Consider the following 17,882-nt stretch of genomic DNA (forward strand, 5'->3'; position numbering starts at 1 on the left):
CGATGTCATTGGTAGGTAGGTTTCTGAACTGTCGACAGCCCACCAATGAGACATCTTATAATGATCATTTAGTGAGGAACAATTGAAGATAACAAATATCAAACATGGGTAAAGTTCTTCTTTAACACTTTTAACCTTACCATATTGCCGTAAATCCCAGTGTTGTTTGCTTGAGGTTTACGTTTGTTGTCATCTACTTTAACAGGTGATGTTTATCCAGAACAAGGGTCATGTGACCCTGACCATCGAGCTCCTGGACACCGAGGAGGCCCAGGCAGATGACCCACTAGATCTACAGGTAACACACACACACACACACACACACACACCATAGAAAAGGTTCCCTTCACTGTAAATTATTGTTGTTTTTGTTTTTGTTTTGTTACCGTAGTGCCTGTCCAGCTACATGGAGCATTTTGCCGGGTCAGAGTCCAGTCTGTGCGCTCAGGCAGATGGCTACTTCTTCAAACCCGTTTTCCTGCCTAGGTAAGAAAGAGTTAAACACGTATGTAGGACAGTGAGGTGTAATTTTTAACTTCAACTACACTGAGATTTTAGCTACTGCTGTTTGCTTATTCGCCTGCTTTTGCTGTGCCCGTCATTCTTCGGAATACAGATTACTCCTCTGTGAAATGAAGTTGGTACTAACTTCTTAGCCTGCTGTATCCTCCTTGGGTCTCTGTTTATCTACTTATGCCATTTGAATGATACATTAAGGCAGGGGTGCCCAGGTGCCCACACTTTTGGCTACTTTCAAAATGACCAGCTAAATAAGATCTACCCAGCAAAAAAAAAAATATTCCATTGGTGAAAATAGTTTAAAGATTTACCTGAGGGGGCGTTACATATAAGAGGATTTGAGCTGACAGGCCCCTTTGATGTCAATCAAACAAGTCACCTTAATAGAAAATTATAATTATATATATGGTTGGTCGGTTTTGCTAAATTTAAAACCAAAACACTGCAGTTTCCGGTTTTACCGTGGCCATGCGTTCTCATTATTTAATTTTGTTAATCAGAGACTGCTATTACAGTCTATCGCCAGAAGATGGCCCTTTTCGCTATTGTAATGCATTGTCAGTCATGTTCGCCTGTCTTGTCCCTCTGCCTACTGTAGTGTAGTGAGCTCCATATGTCTTGCTCCCAGGCTCAGGCAAGCAGCGTTGCCTGGCTGCCTGCTCTGAGTCTGACTCTGATCCATCATCTACTAGTTAGATCTCAGTGATTATTTGACTAATGTGACAGAAACGAATCATGAACACATGAAGTGGAGGCTCAGGCTCTGTACAACTCGCATCCGATTATTTCAGCATGATCCACTGAGTTTAGTTTATGCCTGACAGAGAGTGGGCCAGTTGCTGATAGGAATATTTTGGCAATGCTGAGCCGCAAAAAATCTATTCTGTGACTGTCCACTTGACGTAAACGACACAGCATACAGCACACACACACACACACACACACACACACACACACACACACACACACACACACGGCTAGCTTATTATTTAGCACTTGTTGTTCGCTGCTTGGCTTCAGCGTTGCCTGTCATGGTGCACGTTCATTTTCTTCTCACTCCGCTCGACCAGAGAAGGGCGAGGCGGGCGGGAGAGAGCACGTCAACTGGCACAGACGGACAGATGGATCATGGAAACTAGCGTTATTTGATGCTGTGTGTGTCCATTCAATATACATATGCATAGATACAGTATACAATTAATTGTCATTCTCTCTAAAATGTCACACCCGTGTGAAGTGAGGGGCGCTCTTATCATCGTACACAAGATACGCGAACACGGGAAGCGAACGCAGCTCGTAAATTGCAATAACAATTTTTTTTTTTTTTTAATTTAAGATTTTTACTAGTTCAAGTTTTTACTGTGTGTTTTTTGTGTGTGATACAGCTGCGCCCTCTGGTGGCGGGCGGGTAGTGTCACAGCGTGACACACAGACAGACAGTTCTGCCTGGGTTACATAGTAATGGCTCATTGCTTCGCAATCATGACGTAAAATTCACTAAATGCTGGATATATCGAATACAAAACATATTTTCTTTTCCACAAGTAGATAAGCAGTTTGTTTGGATCAACAGTCTCAATCGTTGCTTTCATTCAGGAATCTACGGCGTTTCCGTCGCTGGCAGGTCCGTCAGGTTGAGGCCATGCGCTGCAGGAGAGAGTGGCACCGTCAGCTGGGCGTAGAGAGGGCCGGCAGCCTGGACTGTCGCTTCAAGCTCAACACCCACAAGATGGTGTTTGTCATGAACTCTGAGGACTACATGTACCGCAGAGGAGCCCTGGTGAAGGCCAGAAAGGTACTGGGTGGGAATTAAACTTAATTCATTTTTATTTTCAAAATAAAATCAACCCTTGCCCCAATGAAAATTATTGAACTCTTGTTCAAAAGTTGCTTTTTCATTTTACCTTTTATATGGTACCAAATATAAGGTAGAGGAGTAAAATCGTTCACAGCCCAAACAAGGCAACGCACATGCGCAGTGATGGAGGTTGGTGCTTTTGCCATCGCTCGACAGAACTTGTAAGGCTGTCTAACGCTGGCATAAGCCCATTGCACACATGAAAATGTAAATATTAAAAAAGTTATATTTTAATTATGCACATGCAAGTCCAATGCTATACAGATTTATTGCCATTTTCCATATTCTATCTTAAAATGTCCTTTATTAATGCTGTTTAATGGCTGAATATCCACCACCAAATGGAGTCACCAAGTTCAAGCAGCAGCAACAATGAATGAAACTGGTATTTTATATTCAAACGTAAACAGAAAACCTTCATAGACTAGACTGTCTCCTTCAGTAGTTTGGACTGTGTTGCATAAAGTATTTATGTACAGCAATGATGACCATTATCCAATTGAATTCAAAGCGTGCAATTAGCCCTTTGCTAAGTCCCTCCCCAACCCGTCCTTGTCCAATAGGCACGTTAGCAGTTAAAAAAATCATTACCATTGTGAATCACATCTTGATGACATCATTTTCATACAGTTCTAGGAAGCACAGAATGGAGGGGACTTTTTTATTTTTATTAACAGCTCAAAGGTATATTAATGACACAGTACAATGTTGAAAATGAGTGGTGAGGGGGCGCATCTTTATTATAGGCTATTATTTATTACTGTGTTCGGCTTGAAGCTGAATGTCCCTTAAATAGAAAGTCAGGAAATTACTTTATTTTTAGGCTACAATCTAGTCATACCAGGCTAGGCTGCTTATAGTTTAATAGTTAATTAAATTCAGAGGAGCCGATGGTCTCATTGGTTACAAAAAAATGTCCCTGGACAGCCTCTGCACAGCATAAAGGACTTAAGGACTCACTTTACTGTCAAAATAGTGCCACCTACTGCTTATTTCATGAACTTATTTCATTTCTCCCATGAGGCGCAATTTATCAGTGGATGGAAACGGTGTACAATACGCTTTTCTTTTTTCGACTTAATGAACATGCGCTTTCTATATTCACAAAGGCTTAATGGAAACGTACCTACTGACAGCTATGAGGTGACAAAAGATTGTCCTGCATAGCAACAGTTTCTAAACTATTTGGATAGGCATTGGACAATTGCTTTTTGGGGTGGGGTTTAGCGAAGGGCTAATTGTGTATATATTTCTGTAAAAAGAAATGGCATTAATTCACACGAGTCGCCTGACCAAGGGACGGCAGCAGCAAATTAAAACTACTAGTCCTTACCCGTTCGAAGGTGGTTTGCAGACCCCCAAGTGGTCCACGAAGCATGCAAAGCACTGTCTTTGCCTCTCTGTCTCTCTCTCACACACACACACACACACACACACACACACACACACACACACACACACACACAACACCAGATCCTTGAGCGTGAGAGAGGGAAGCTCATTCTCAAGAGATCAGTAATCATAACACGATTAGCATCAATAGCCGACATTTGTCCCGTCGGCGTGACAACGCACGTCGCACGCACAAGCTTGCGACCCGTCAGTGGTCACACACGTGCAACCTGTCGTTGCACACACCCGTGTCCTGACTCCTGCTCCATTTGTAAACAACACGCTGTTAGTGCTAACGTTGAGGCTGAGCTATACGTTGAGTTGCTAATACTCCTGTGGGGCTGCGTGTTGCAATGAAATGTACCCTTTTCTGCTGAAGCTGAGCGTACGCTTAATTGTCGAGAGATGTGGTTTTGGAGGTGTCGTGTCCATGACGAATACTATAAACGGGACGTAACCGTGACAACGGCGCAAATGCGCAGTGACGTTAGCCCATAGAGTTTCCAAAAAACACTAATAAACAGTGTACAATTGATAAAGTGAAAAAGGGCTTCGATAAGACCTCCATGTGTGGAAATTCAGAGCCATTGGTGCAGCCAGTGAGTAACGGCGACATTGCCTCAGACAGACAAACTTCAAGTTGTCTGTGGATTGTCTGACATTGCTGTTGTTAGGCTATGGATTCTGTTGTGGATGCAGTTGGAGATGCAGAGCACAATGAGCGAAAGAGGAGGGGCTAGGGAGGTAGAGATGGATAGAGAGCCTATTTACCTGCGCAATGAACACTAATCAATGTAGAGTGACAGGAAACATGGAGAGTAGCGAAGTGACATGCATGCAGCAAATGGTCTGGCTGGCCAGAAATCGAACCAGTAAATGTAATGTTCCACAAATAATTAACAGACGACAACCTTTCAGTTTGTGTGTAAGCGATAATATATATTGGTGTGCATATATATATGTGCAATATTTTCAGATGGAAATAATGTGCTTGTTGTGCAAAGGGCTTCATCTATTTAAAGTAGGATTTAGAGGAGCCGTTCCCATCTGGGGTCTTTTCGAATGTATATTACTTTTAGTTGTTCATGATGAATTGGCTGTCTGTGTATGGAGAATTCTCAATCCCTGGCTATGCTTAGCTAGCCAAATTGGCAAACTATTGTCCAGTATTTTATCTTGCTGTATATTTGGCTAATGGATTAGAATCTCATATACCTCCTGCAAACAAAGTCTGATCCATCCATGTTTGTCTGTTTCAACAACATTGTCACGTTTTGTATTGGTTCCCATTTTATTTGTTTTGCATGCATTATGTTATACGTATACATCACTGTTGTTTCCCTCTCCTGTAATGACTGTGCTAACCCGGGGTTCTTTAAAAAACATCATATACCTTCTTTTGTCTCTCCCTCTTATCACAGTCACAACACAGAGTGGCCGCGAACCAGCACGATCGCTTTGACAAGTGGCACCAGGGATGGTTGGCCAATCACGTGACCGCGTCAGCCGAGCGCTCGGTCCAGGATTGGCTAATGGGCGAAGAGGAAGAGGACATGATCCCCTGCAAGACCACCTGTTTGTCCACTGAGATCAAAGGCCAAACAGTTAACAGATACCAAGTTCATTACAGTAGTAGCAAACCACCTGTCTCACCTTAGAGAACGGAGAGAGATGGACATACACACATGGATAAATGCATGGACAATACATTCTTACACTAAATAATATACAGTCTAATTCTCTACCCACCTCCACAACGCAGTCACTCATTCACCCCCGTCGTTGTCTGCACATGGCCAGGCCACTGTGTGGCCTGTCGGTGAATGAGTGCACAGTAAGAAGGAGAACTGTGGGGATGGAAGGGGGCTAAGAAAGACGCTGTGCCTGAACTCTAGTGAACCTGGCCCTAATTGATATATTGGGGCTGTGATGGGTTTGATGTGGCACCCAGGAGCTATTCATCAATCCTCAGCACTACACCATCACCCTTGCTTCTCTGGTGGCAATCAGCACTGCAAGCTGATCAGACTGATGGACAGACACACAGTTGGTCAGTTGGGAGATTATGAAATCATGTTCGTTTGAGAAATGTGAATGTCTCTTTTCTTTTTTTTAAAGCCCATTGTAGTTTTTAGCTTCAAAAGCCAGAGAGCCTTTTGCCTGTTGGTTGGTTTGTGTGTTTATACAGAGAGGTGTGTGTGTGTGTGTGTGCGTGTGTGTGCGTGTGTGTGTGTGCGTGTGTGTGTGTGTGTGTGTGCGTGTGCGTGTGCGTGTGTGTGTGTGTGTGTGTGTGTGTGTGTGTGTGTGTGTGTGTGTGTGTGTGTGTGTGTGTGTGTGTGTGTGTGTGTGTGTGTGTGTGCGTGCTCTCTTCATTTTGTCTTTTTGTATGCACCGTACAGACTCTACAACTGTAGTAATTACATTACAGTATGTGCATATATACAATGGTGATTATGTATTTTATATATGCATTTACGTGAGTATGTTGAATGATGCATCTGAAGATCATGGTTCTTTACAGTGTTTGCTGTCAGCCAATTCTTGATGTTTTCATATTGTTTGTCATTTGTTTTCTTCATTCTTCATCCTAGCTAATCTAAAACTAGCACCAGGGTGATGCAAAGTCCTCACAATTAAGATTGGTTTAATATTCTAAAGCATCACCTAAAGCATCTGGAATCATGTTCATGATTTCACCAAATCTTTACGTTGGATTGTTGTCTTTTTTGCATACTGGCATTGAAAATAAAAGCAAAATATCAGTGTTTAAAAAAAAAAAAAAGAATGTATAACATTTATCCTGTATCAGTTATCATGAAATAAACAACATAGTTGTGACCTTCTTAAATCCTGACCATTGTTTTTTTCCCCCCTTTTCACAGTTTTCAGTTATTTTTGTTATAGAACAGTGTGTCTATATTCCACTCGTGAGTCATGTTATATTGATTTTAGTAATATCCAGGTCTAGATGAGTATGGGGTGAAAAATAAATATAAGGTATTCATTCACATTTTTATATACAAATAGATTTGGGGTGCTAACATAGGCAACTGCTTAGAACTGGTAGGGTGTGGTTGGGGGTATTGGAACTGCTTTAGAAAGTGTAGATGCTCCGGGTCTGAAATGGCATGCATAAAAGCTTAGTCACTACTATATAGTGCATGCGGAAACTGGAAAGTTAGTCCATCCTACATTCTGGCTATTTGTAGTATTCAAGCTCCTCACTCTATGACGGTGGTTTTCATTTGGTTATACCAACTCCATTTATAGCTGGGGACCACCTAGGCTGGAACCCCTTCAAGGACCACAGTGAAAACCATAGTTATATAAATTAATTTAATTTATACATTGCTTATCGCATTACATTGTTGTCCACTGACATGAAATGACAAAAACGATGGGATTTAAAAAAAATGAAAAAATGAAAAAGAAAATCCGTAATTTCCATTTTCGCAAATTTCCGCAATTACCATTTCCGCAATTTCCGCAATTTGACAAAAACGATGGGTTATAGCCCATGTTTTTTGAAATTTTGGAAAAAAAAGTTAGCCTCGTTTCTCATCATTTTGGACCGTGGGCTATAGCCCATATCGTACGGCATACTATGGCACGCCGTTTTTCATCATTTTTGAGGATTTGAAAAAAATGAAAAATGAAAAAAACGGTGGGTTATAGCCCATGTTTTTTGAAATTTTGAAAAAAAAAGTTAGCCTCGTTTCTCATCATTTTGGACCGTGGGCTATAGCCCATATCGTACGGCATACTATGGCACGCCGTTTTTCATCATTTTTGAGGATTTGAAAAAAATGAAAAATGAAAAAAACGGTGGGTTATAGCCCATGTTTTTTGAAATTTTGAAAAAAAAAGTTAGCCTCGTTTCTCATCATTTTGGACCGTGGGCTATAGCCCATATCGTACGGCATACTATGGCACGCCGTTTTTCATCATTTTTGAGGATTTGAAAAAAATGAAAAATGAAAACAACGGTGGGTTATAGCCCATGTTTTTTGAAATTTTGGAAAAAAAAGTTAGCCTCGTTTCTCATCATTTTGGACCGTGGGCTATAGCCCATATCGTACGGCATACTATGGCACGCCGTTTTTCATCATTTTTGAGGATTTGAAAAAAATGAAAAATGAAAAAAACGGTGGGTTATAGCCCATGTTTTTTGAAATTTTGAAAAAAAAAGTTAGCCTCGTTTCTCATCATTTTGGACTGTGGGCTATAGCCCATATCGTACGGCATACTATGGCACGCCGTTTTTCATCATTTTTGAGGATTTGAAAAAAATGAAAAATGGAAAAAACGGTGGGTTATAGCCCATGTTTTTTGAAATTAAAAAAAAAAAGTTAGCCTCGTTTCTCATCATTTTGGACCGTGGGCTATAGCCCATATCGAACGGCATACTATGGCACGCCGTTTTTCATCATTTTTGAGGATTTGAAAAAAATGAAAAATGAAAAAAACGGTGGGTTATAGCCCATGTTTTTTGAAATTTTGAAAAAAAAAGTTAGCCTCGTTTCTCATCATTTTGGACCGTGGGCTATAGCCCATATCGTACGGCATACTATGGCACGCCGTTTTTCATCATTTTTGAGAATTTGAAAAAAATGAAAAATGAAAAAAACGGTGGGTTATAGCCCATGTTTTTTGAAATTTTGAAAAAAAAAGTTAGCCTCGTTTCTCATCATTTTGGACCGTGGGCTATAGCCCATATCGTACGGCATACTATGGCACGCCGTTTTTCATCATTTTTGAGGATTTGAAAAAAATGAAAAATGAAAAAAACGGTGGGTTATAGCCCATGTTTTTTGAAATTTTGAAAAAAAAAGTTAGCCTCGTTTCTCATCATTTTGGACCGTGGGCTATAGCCCATATCGTACGGCATACTATGGCACGCCGTTTTTCATCATTTTTGAGGATTTGAAAAAAATTAAAAATGAAAAAAACGGTGGGTTATAGCCCATGTTTTTTGAAATTTTGGAAAAAAAAGTTAGCCTCGTTTCTCATCATTTTGGACCGTGGGCTATAGCCCATATCGTACGGCATACTATGGCACGCCGTTTTTCATCATTTTTGAGGATTTGAAAAAAATGAAAAATGAAAAAAACGGTGGGTTATAGCCCATGTTTTTTGAAATTTTGAAAAAAAAAGTTAGCCTCGTTTCTCATCATTTTGGACCGTGGGCTATAGCCCATATCGTACGGCATACTATGGCACGCCGTTTTTCATCATTTTTGAGGATTTGAAAAAAATGAAAAATGAAAAAAACGGTGGGTTATAGCCCATGTTTTTTGAAATTTTGAAAAAAAAAGTTAGCCTCGTTTCTCATCATTTTGGACCGTGGGCTATAGCCCATATCGTACGGCATACTATGGCACGCCGTTTTTCATCATTTTTGAGGATTTGAAAAAAATGAAAAATGAAAAAAACGGTGGGTTATAGCCCATGTTTTTTGAAATTTTGAAAAAAAAAGTTAGCCTCGTTTCTCATCATTTTGGACCGTGGGCTATAGCCCATATCGTACGGCATACTATGGCACGCCGTTTTTCATCATTTTTGAGGATTTGAAAAAAATGAAAAATTTAAAAAACGGTGGGTTATAGCCCATGTTTTTTGAAATTTTGAAAAAAGAAGTTAGCCTCGTTTCTCATCATTTTGGACCGTGGGCTATAGCCCATATCGTACGGCATACTATGGCACGCCGTTTTTCATCATTTTTGAGGATTTGAAAAAAATGAAAAATGAAAAAAACGGTGGGTTATAGCCCATGTTTTTTGAAATTTTGAAAAAAAAAGTTAGCCTCGTTTCTCATCATTTTGGACCGTGGGCTATAGCCCATATCGTACGGCATACTATGGCACGCCGTTTTTCATCATTTTTGAGGATTTGAAAAAAATGAAAAATGAAAAAAACGGTGGGTTATAGCCCATGTTTTTTGAAATTTTGAAAAAAAAAGTTAGCCTCGTTTCTCATCATTTTGGACCGTGGGCTATAGCCCATATCGTACGGCATACTATGGCACGCCGTCTTTCATCATTTTTGAGGATTTGAAAAAAATTAAAAATGAAAAAAACGGTGGGTTATAGCCCATGTTTTTTGAAATTTTGAAAAAAAAAGTTAGCCTCGTTTCTCATCATTTTGGACCGTGGGCTATAGCCCATATCGTACGGCATACTATGGCACGCCGTTTTTCATCATTTTTGAGGATTTGAAAAAAATGAAAAATGAAAAAAACGGTGGGTTATAGCCCATGTTTTTTGAAATTTTGAAAAAAAAAGTTAGCCTCGTTTCTCATCATTTTGGACCGTGGGCTATAGCCCATATCGTACGGCATACTATGGCACGCCGTTTTTCATCATTTTTGAGGATTTGAAAAAAATGAAAAATGAAAAAAACGGTGGGTTATAGCCCATGTTTTTTGAAATTTTGAAAAAAAAAGTTAGCCTCGTTTCTCATCATTTTGGACCGTGGGCTATAGCCCATATCGTACGGCATACTATGGCACGCCGTTTTTCATCATTTTTGAGGATTTGAAAAAAATGAAAAATGAAAAAAACGGTGGGTTATAGCCCATGTTTTTTGAAATTTTGAAAATAAAGTTAGCCTCGTTTCTCATCATTTTGGACCGTGGGCTATAGCCCATATCGTACGGCATACTATGGCACGCCGTTTTTCATCATTTTTGAGGATTTGAAAAAAATGAAAAATTTAAAAAACGGTGGGTTATAGCCCATGTTTTTTGAAATTTTGAAAAAAGAAGTTAGCCTCGTTTCTCATCATTTTGGACCGTGGGCTATAGCCCATATCGTACGGCATACTATGGCACGCCGTTTTTCATCATTTTTGAGGATTTGAAAAAAATGAAAAATGAAAAAAACGGTGGGTTATAGCCCATGTTTTTTGAAATTTTGAAAAAAAAAGTTAGCCTCGTTTCTCATCATTTTGGACCGTGGGCTATAGCCCATATCGTACGGCATACTATGGCACGCCGTTTTTCATCATTTTTGAGGATTTGAAAAAAATGAAAGATGAAAAAAACGGTGGGTTATAGCCCATGTTTTTTGAAATTTTGAAAAAAAAAGTTAGCCTCGTTTCTCATCATTTTGGACCGTGGGCTATAGCCCATATCGTACGGCATACTATAGCGCGCAGTTTTTCATCATTTTTGAAGATTTGAAAAAAATGACGAAATGACAAAAACGATGGGTTATAGCCCATGTTTTTTTAAATTTAAAAAAAAAAAGTTAGCCTCGTTTCTCATCATTTTGGACCGTGGGCTATAGCCCATATCGTACGGCATACTATAGCGCGCCGTTTTTCATCATTTATGAGGATTTGAAAAAAATGACGAAATGACAAAAACGATGGGTTATAGCCCATGTTTTTTGAAATTTTGAAAAAAAAGGTTCGCCTCGTTTCTCATCATTTTGGACCGTGGGCTATAGCCCATATCGTACGGCATACTATAGCGCGCAGTTTTTCATCATTTTTGAAGATTTAAAAAAAATGACGAAATGACAAAAACGGTGGGTTATAGCCCATGTTTTTTGAAATTTTGAAAAAAAAAGTTAGCCTCGTTTCTCATCATTTTGGACCGTGGGCTATAGCCCATATCGTACGGCATACTATGGCACGCCGTTTTTCATCATTTTTGAGGATTTGAAAAAAATTAAAAATGAAAAAAACGGTGGGTTATAGCCCATGTTTTTTGAAATTTTGAAAAAAAAAGTTAGCCTCGTTTCTCATCATTTTGGACCGTGGGCTATAGCCCATATCGTACGGCATACTATGGCACGCCGTTTTTCATCATTTTTGAGGATTTGAAAAAAATGAAAAATGAAAAAAACGGTGGGTTATAGCCCATGTTTTTTGAAATTTTGAAAAAAAAAGTTAGCCTCGTTTCTCATCATTTTGGACCGTGGGCTATAGCCCATATCGTACGGCATACTATGGCACGCCGTTTTTCATCATTTTTGAGGATTTGAAAAAAATGAAAAATGAAAAAAACGGTGGGTTATAGCCCATGTTTTTTGAAATTTTGAAAAAAAAAGTTAGCCTCGTTTCTCATCATTTTGGACCGTGGGCTATAGCCCATATCGTACGGCATACTATGGCACGCCGTTTTTCATCATTTTTGAGGATTTGAAAAAAATGAAAAATGAAAAAAACGGTGGGTTATAGCCCATGTTTTTTGAAATTTTGAAAAAAAAAGTTAGCCTCGTTTCTCATCATTTTGGACCGTGGGCTATAGCCCATATCGTACGGCATACTATGGCACGCCGTTTTTCATCATTTTTGAGGATTTGAAAAAAATGAAAAATTTAAAAAACGGTGGGTTATAGCCCATGTTTTTTGAAATTTTGAAAAAAGAAGTTAGCCTCGTTTCTCATCATTTTGGACCGTGGGCTATAGCCCATATCGTACGGCATACTATGGCACGCCGTTTTTCATCATTTTTGAGGATTTGAAAAAAATGAAAAATGAAAAAAACGGTGGGTTATAGCCCATGTTTTTTGACATTTTGAAAAAAAAAGTTAGCCTCGTTTCTCATCATTTTGGACCGTGGGCTATAGCCCATATCGTACGGCATACTATGGCACGCCGTTTTTCATCATTTTTGAGGATTTGAAAAAAATGAAAAATGAAAAAAACGGTGGGTTATAGCCCATGTTTTTTGAAATTTTGAAAAAAAACGTTAGCCTCGTTTCTCATCATTTTGGACCGTGGGCTATAGCCCATATCGTACGGCATACTATGGCACGCCGTCTTTCATCATTTTTGAGGATTTGAAAAAAATTAAAAATGAAAAAAACGGTGGGTTATAGCCCATGTTTTTTGAAATTTTGAAAAAAAAAGTTAGCCTCGTTTCTCATCATTTTGGACCGTGGGCTATAGCCCATATCGTACGGCATACTATGGCACGCCGTTTTTCATCATTTTTGAGGATTTGAAAAAAATGAAAAATGAAAAAAACGGTGGGTTATAGCCCATGTTTTTTGAAATTTTGAAAAAAAAAGTTAGCCTCGTTTCTCATCATTTTGGACCGTGGGCTATAGCCCATATCGTACGGCATACTATGGCACGCCGTTTTTCATCATTTTTGAGGATTTGAAAAAAATGAAAAATGAAAAAAACGGTGGGTTATAGCCCATGTTTTTTGAAATTTTGAAAAAAAAAGTTAGCCTCGTTTCTCATCATTTTGGACCGTGGGCTATAGCCCATATCGTACGGCATACTATGGCACGCCGTTTTTCATCATTTTTGAGGATTTGAAAAAAATGAAAAATGAAAAAAACGGTGGGTTATAGCCCATGTTTTTTGAAATTTTGAAAAAAAAAGTTAGCCTCGTTTCTCATCATTTTGGACCGTGGGCTATAGCCCATATCGTACGGCATACTATGGCACGCCGTTTTTCATCATTTTTGAGGATTTGAAAAAAATGAAAAATTTAAAAAACGGTGGGTTATAGCCCATGTTTTTTGAAATTTTGAAAAAAGAAGTTAGCCTCGTTTCTCATCATTTTGGACCGTGGGCTATAGCCCATATCGTACGGCATACTATGGCACGCCGTTTTTCATCATTTTTGAGGATTTGAAAAAAATGAAAAATGAAAAAAACGGTGGGTTATAGCCCATGTTTTTTGAAATTTTGAAAAAAAAAGTTAGCCTCGTTTCTCATCATTTTGGACCGTGGGCTATAGCCCATATCGTACGGCATACTATGGCACGCCGTTTTTCATCATTTTTGAGGATTTGAAAAAAATGAAAGATGAAAAAAACGGTGGGTTATAGCCCATGTTTTTTGAAATTTTGAAAAAAAAAGTTAGCCTCGTTTCTCATCATTTTGGACCGTGGGCTATAGCCCATATCGTACGGCATACTATAGCGCGCAGTTTTTCATCATTTTTGAAGATTTGAAAAAAATGACGAAATGACAAAAACGATGGGTTATAGCCCATGTTTTTTTAAATTTAAAAAAAAAAAGTTAGCCTCGTTTCTCATCATTTTGGACCGTGGGCTATAGCCCATATCGTACGGCATACTATAGCGCGCCGTTTTTCATCATTTATGAGGATTTGAAAAAAATGACGAAATGACAAAAACGATGGGTTATAGCCCATGTTTTTTGAAATTTTGAAAAAAAAGGTTCGCCTCGTTTCTCATCATTTTGGACCGTGGGCTATAGCCCATATCGTACGGCATACTATAGCGCGCAGTTTTTCATCATTTTTGAAGATTTAAAAAAAATGACGAAATGACAAAAACGGTGGGTTATAGCCCATGTTTTTTGAAATTTTGAAAAAAAAAGTTAGCCTCGTTTCTCATCATTTTGGACCGTGGGCTATAGCCCATATCGTACGGCATACTATGGCACGCCGTTTTTCATCATTTTTGAGGATTTGAAAAAAATGAAAAATGAAAAAAACGGTGGGTTATAGCCCATGTTTTTTGAAATTTTGAAAAAAAAAGTTAGCCTCGTTTCTCATCATTTTGGACCGTGGGCTATAGCCCATATCGAACGGCATACTATGGCACGCCGTTTTTCATCATTTTTGAGGATTTGAAAAAAAATGAAAAATGAAAAAAACGGTGGGTTATAGCCCATGTTTTTTGAAATTTTGAAAAAAAAAGTTAGCCTCGTTTCTCATCATTTTGGACCGTGGGCTATAGCCCATATCGTACGGCATACTATGGCACGCCGTTTTTCATCATTTTTGAGGATTTGAAAAAAATGAAAAATGAAAAAAACAGTGGGTTATAGCCCATGTTTTTTGAAATTTTGAAAAAAAAAGTTAGCCTCGTTTCTCATCATTTTGGACCGTGGGCTATAGCCCATATCGAACGGCATACTATGGCACGCCGTTTTTCATCATTTTTGAGGATTTGAAAAAAATGAAAAATGAAAAAAACCGTGGGTTATAGCCCATGTTTTTTGAAATTTTGAAAAAAGAAGTTAGCCTCGTTTCTCATCATTTTGGACCGTGGGCTATAGCCCATATCGTACGGCATACTATGGCACGCCGTTTTTCATCATTTTTGAGGATTTGAAAAAAATGAAAAATGAAAAAAACGGTGGGTTATAGCCCATGTTTTTTGAAATTTTGAAAAAAAAAGTTAGCCTCGTTTCTCATCATTTTGGACCGTGGGCTATAGCCCATATCGTACGGCATACTATGGCACGCCGTTTTTCATCATTTTTGAGGATTTGAAAAAAATGAAAGATGAAAAAAACGGTGGGTTATAGCCCATGTTTTTTGAAATTTTGAAAAAAAAAGTTAGCCTCGTTTCTCATCATTTTGGACCGTGGGCTATAGCCCATATCGTACGGCATACTATAGCGCGCAGTTTTTCATCATTTTTGAAGATTTGAAAAAAATGACGAAATGACAAAAACGATGGGTTATAGCCCATGTTTTTTTAAATTTAAAAAAAAAAAGTTAGCCTCGTTTCTCATCATTTTGGACCGTGGGCTATAGCCCATATCGTACGGCATACTATAGCGCGCCGTTTTTCATCATTTATGAGGATTTGAAAAAAATGACGAAATGACAAAAACGATGGGTTATAGCCCATGTTTTTTGAAATTTTGAAAAAAAAGGTTCGCCTCGTTTCTCATCATTTTGGACCGTGGGCTATAGCCCATATCGTACGGCATACTATAGCGCGCAGTTTTTCATCATTTTTGAAGATTTAAAAAAAATGACGAAATGACAAAAACGGTGGGTTATAGCCCATGTTTTTTGAAATTTTGAAAAAAAAAGTTAGCCTCGTTTCTCATCATTTTGGACCGTGGGCTATAGCCCATATCGAACGGCATACTATGGCACGCCGTTTTTCATCATTTTTGAGGATTTGAAAAAAAATGAAAAATGAAAAAAACGGTGGGTTATAGCCCATGTTTTTTGAAATTTTGAAAAAAAAAGTTAGCCTCGTTTCTCATCATTTTGGACCGTGGGCTATAGCCCATATCGTACGGCATACTATGGCACGCCGTTTTTCATCATTTTTGAGGATTTGAAAAAAATGAAAAATGAAAAAAACAGTGGGTTATAGCCCATGTTTTTTGAAATTTTGAAAAAAAAAGTTAGCCTCGTTTCTCATCATTTTGGACCGTGGGCTATAGCCCATATCGAACGGCATACTATGGCACGCCGTTTTTCATCATTTTTGAGGATTTGAAAAAAATGAAAAATGAAAAAAACCGTGGGTTATAGCCCATGTTTTTTGAAATTTTGAAAAAAAAAGTTAGCCTCGTTTCTCATCATTTTGGACCGTGGGCTATAGCCCATATCGTACGGCATACTATGGCACGCCGTTTTTCATCATTTTTGAGGATTTGAAAAAAATGAAAAATGAAAAAAACGGTGGGTTATAGCCCATGTTTTTTGAAATTTTGAAAAAAAAAAGTTAGCCTCGTTTCTCATCATTTTGGACCGTGGGCTATAGCCCATATCGTACGGCATACTATGGCACGCCGTTTTTCATCATTTTTGAGGATTTGAAAAAAATGAAAAATGAAAAAAACGGTGGGTTATAGCCCATGTTTTTTGAAATTTTGAAAAAAGAAGTTAGCCTCGTTTCTCATCATTTTGGACCGTGGGCTATAGCCCATATCGTACGGCATACTATGGCACGCCGTTTTTCATCATTTTTGAGGATTTGAAAAAAATGAAAAATGAAAAAAACGGTGGGTTATAGCCCATGTTTTTTGAAATTTTGAAAAAAAAAGTTAGCCTCGTTTCTCATCATTTTGGACCGTGGGCTATAGCCCATATCGTACGGCATACTATGGCACGCCGTTTTTCATCATTTTTGAGGATTTGAAAAAAATGAAAAATGAAAAAAACGGTGGGTTATAGCCCATGTTTTTTGAAATTTTGAAAAAAAAAGTTAGCCTCGTTTCTCATCATTTTGGACCGTGGGCTATAGCCCATATCGTACGGCATACTATGGCACGCCGTTTTTCATCATTTTTGAGGATTTGAAAAAAATGAAAAATGAAAAAAAACGGTGGGTTATAGCCCATGTTTTTTTAAATTTTGAAAAAAAAAGTTAGCCTCGTTTCTCATCATTTTGGACCGTGGGCTATAGCCCATATCGTACGGCATACTATGGCACGCCGTTTTTCATCATTTTTGAGGATTTGAAAAAAATGAAAAATGAAAGAAACGGTGGGTTATAGCCCATGTTTTTTGAAATTTTGAAAAAAAACTTAGCCTCGTTTCTCATCATTTTGGACCGTGGGCTATAGCCCATATCGTACGGCATACTATGGCACGCCGTTTTTCATCATTTTTGAGGATTTGAAAAAAATGAAAAATGAAAAAAACGGTGGGTTATAGCCCATGTTTTTTGAAATTTTGAAAAAAGAAGTTAGCCTCGTTTCTCATCATTTTGGACCGTGGGCTATAGCCCATATCGTACGGCATACTATGGCACGCCGTTTTTCATCATTTTTGAGGATTTGAAAAAAATGAAAAATGAAAAAAACGGTGGGTTATAGCCCATGTTTTTTGAAATTTTGAAAAAAAAAGTTAGCCTCGTTTCTCATCATTTTGGACCGTGGGCTATAGCCCATATCGTACGGCATACTATGGCACGCCGTTTTTCATCATTTTTGAGGATTTGAAAAAAATGAAAAATGAAAAAAACGGTGGGTTATAGCCCATGTTTTTTGAAATTTTGAAAAAAAAAGTTAGCCTCGTTTCTCATCATTTTGGACCGTGGGCTATAGCCCATATCGTACGGCATACTATGGCACGCCGTTTTTCATCATTTTTGAGGATTTGAAAAAAATGAAAAATGAAAAAAACGGTGGGTTATAGCCCATGTTTTTTGAAATTTTGAAAAAAAAAAGTTAGCCTCGTTTCTCATCATTTTGGACCGTGGGCTATAGCCCATATCGTACGGCATACTATGGCACGCCGTTTTTCATAATTTTTGAAGATTTGAAAAAAATGACGAAATGACAAAAACGGTGGGTTATAGCCCATGTTTTTTGAAATTTTGAAAAAAAAAGTTAGCCTCGTTTCTCATCATTTTGGACCGTGGGCTATAGCCCATATCGTACGGCATACTATGGCACGCCGTTTTTCATCATTTTTGAGGAT

The 17,882-nt window shown here is 38.5% G+C and overlaps 1 protein-coding gene across 2 annotated transcripts in view; it reads left to right on the forward strand.

The window, feature by feature from the left end:
- Window positions 1-6,601, forward strand: part of sin3b (SIN3 transcription regulator family member B) — a 28,433-nt gene extending 21,832 nt beyond the window's left edge. For both annotated transcript variants that reach the window (XM_080770835.1, XM_080770836.1), the window contains 4 exons: window positions 206-298; window positions 392-486; window positions 2,116-2,314; window positions 5,191-6,601. In XM_080770835.1, the coding sequence (XP_080626961.1) occupies window positions 206-298; window positions 392-486; window positions 2,116-2,314; window positions 5,191-5,427 (624 nt within the window). In that variant the 3' untranslated portion in view covers window positions 5,428-6,601. The remainder of the gene's footprint in view (window positions 1-205; window positions 299-391; window positions 487-2,115; window positions 2,315-5,190) is intronic.
- The last annotated feature ends 11,281 nt before the right edge of the window (window positions 6,602-17,882 follow it).

The sequence above is a fragment of the Protomyctophum bolini genome (assembly GCF_963924005.1).
Source record: "Protomyctophum bolini genome assembly, chromosome: 8".
NCBI classification, from domain to species: Eukaryota; Metazoa; Chordata; class Actinopteri; order Myctophiformes; family Myctophidae; genus Protomyctophum; species Protomyctophum bolini.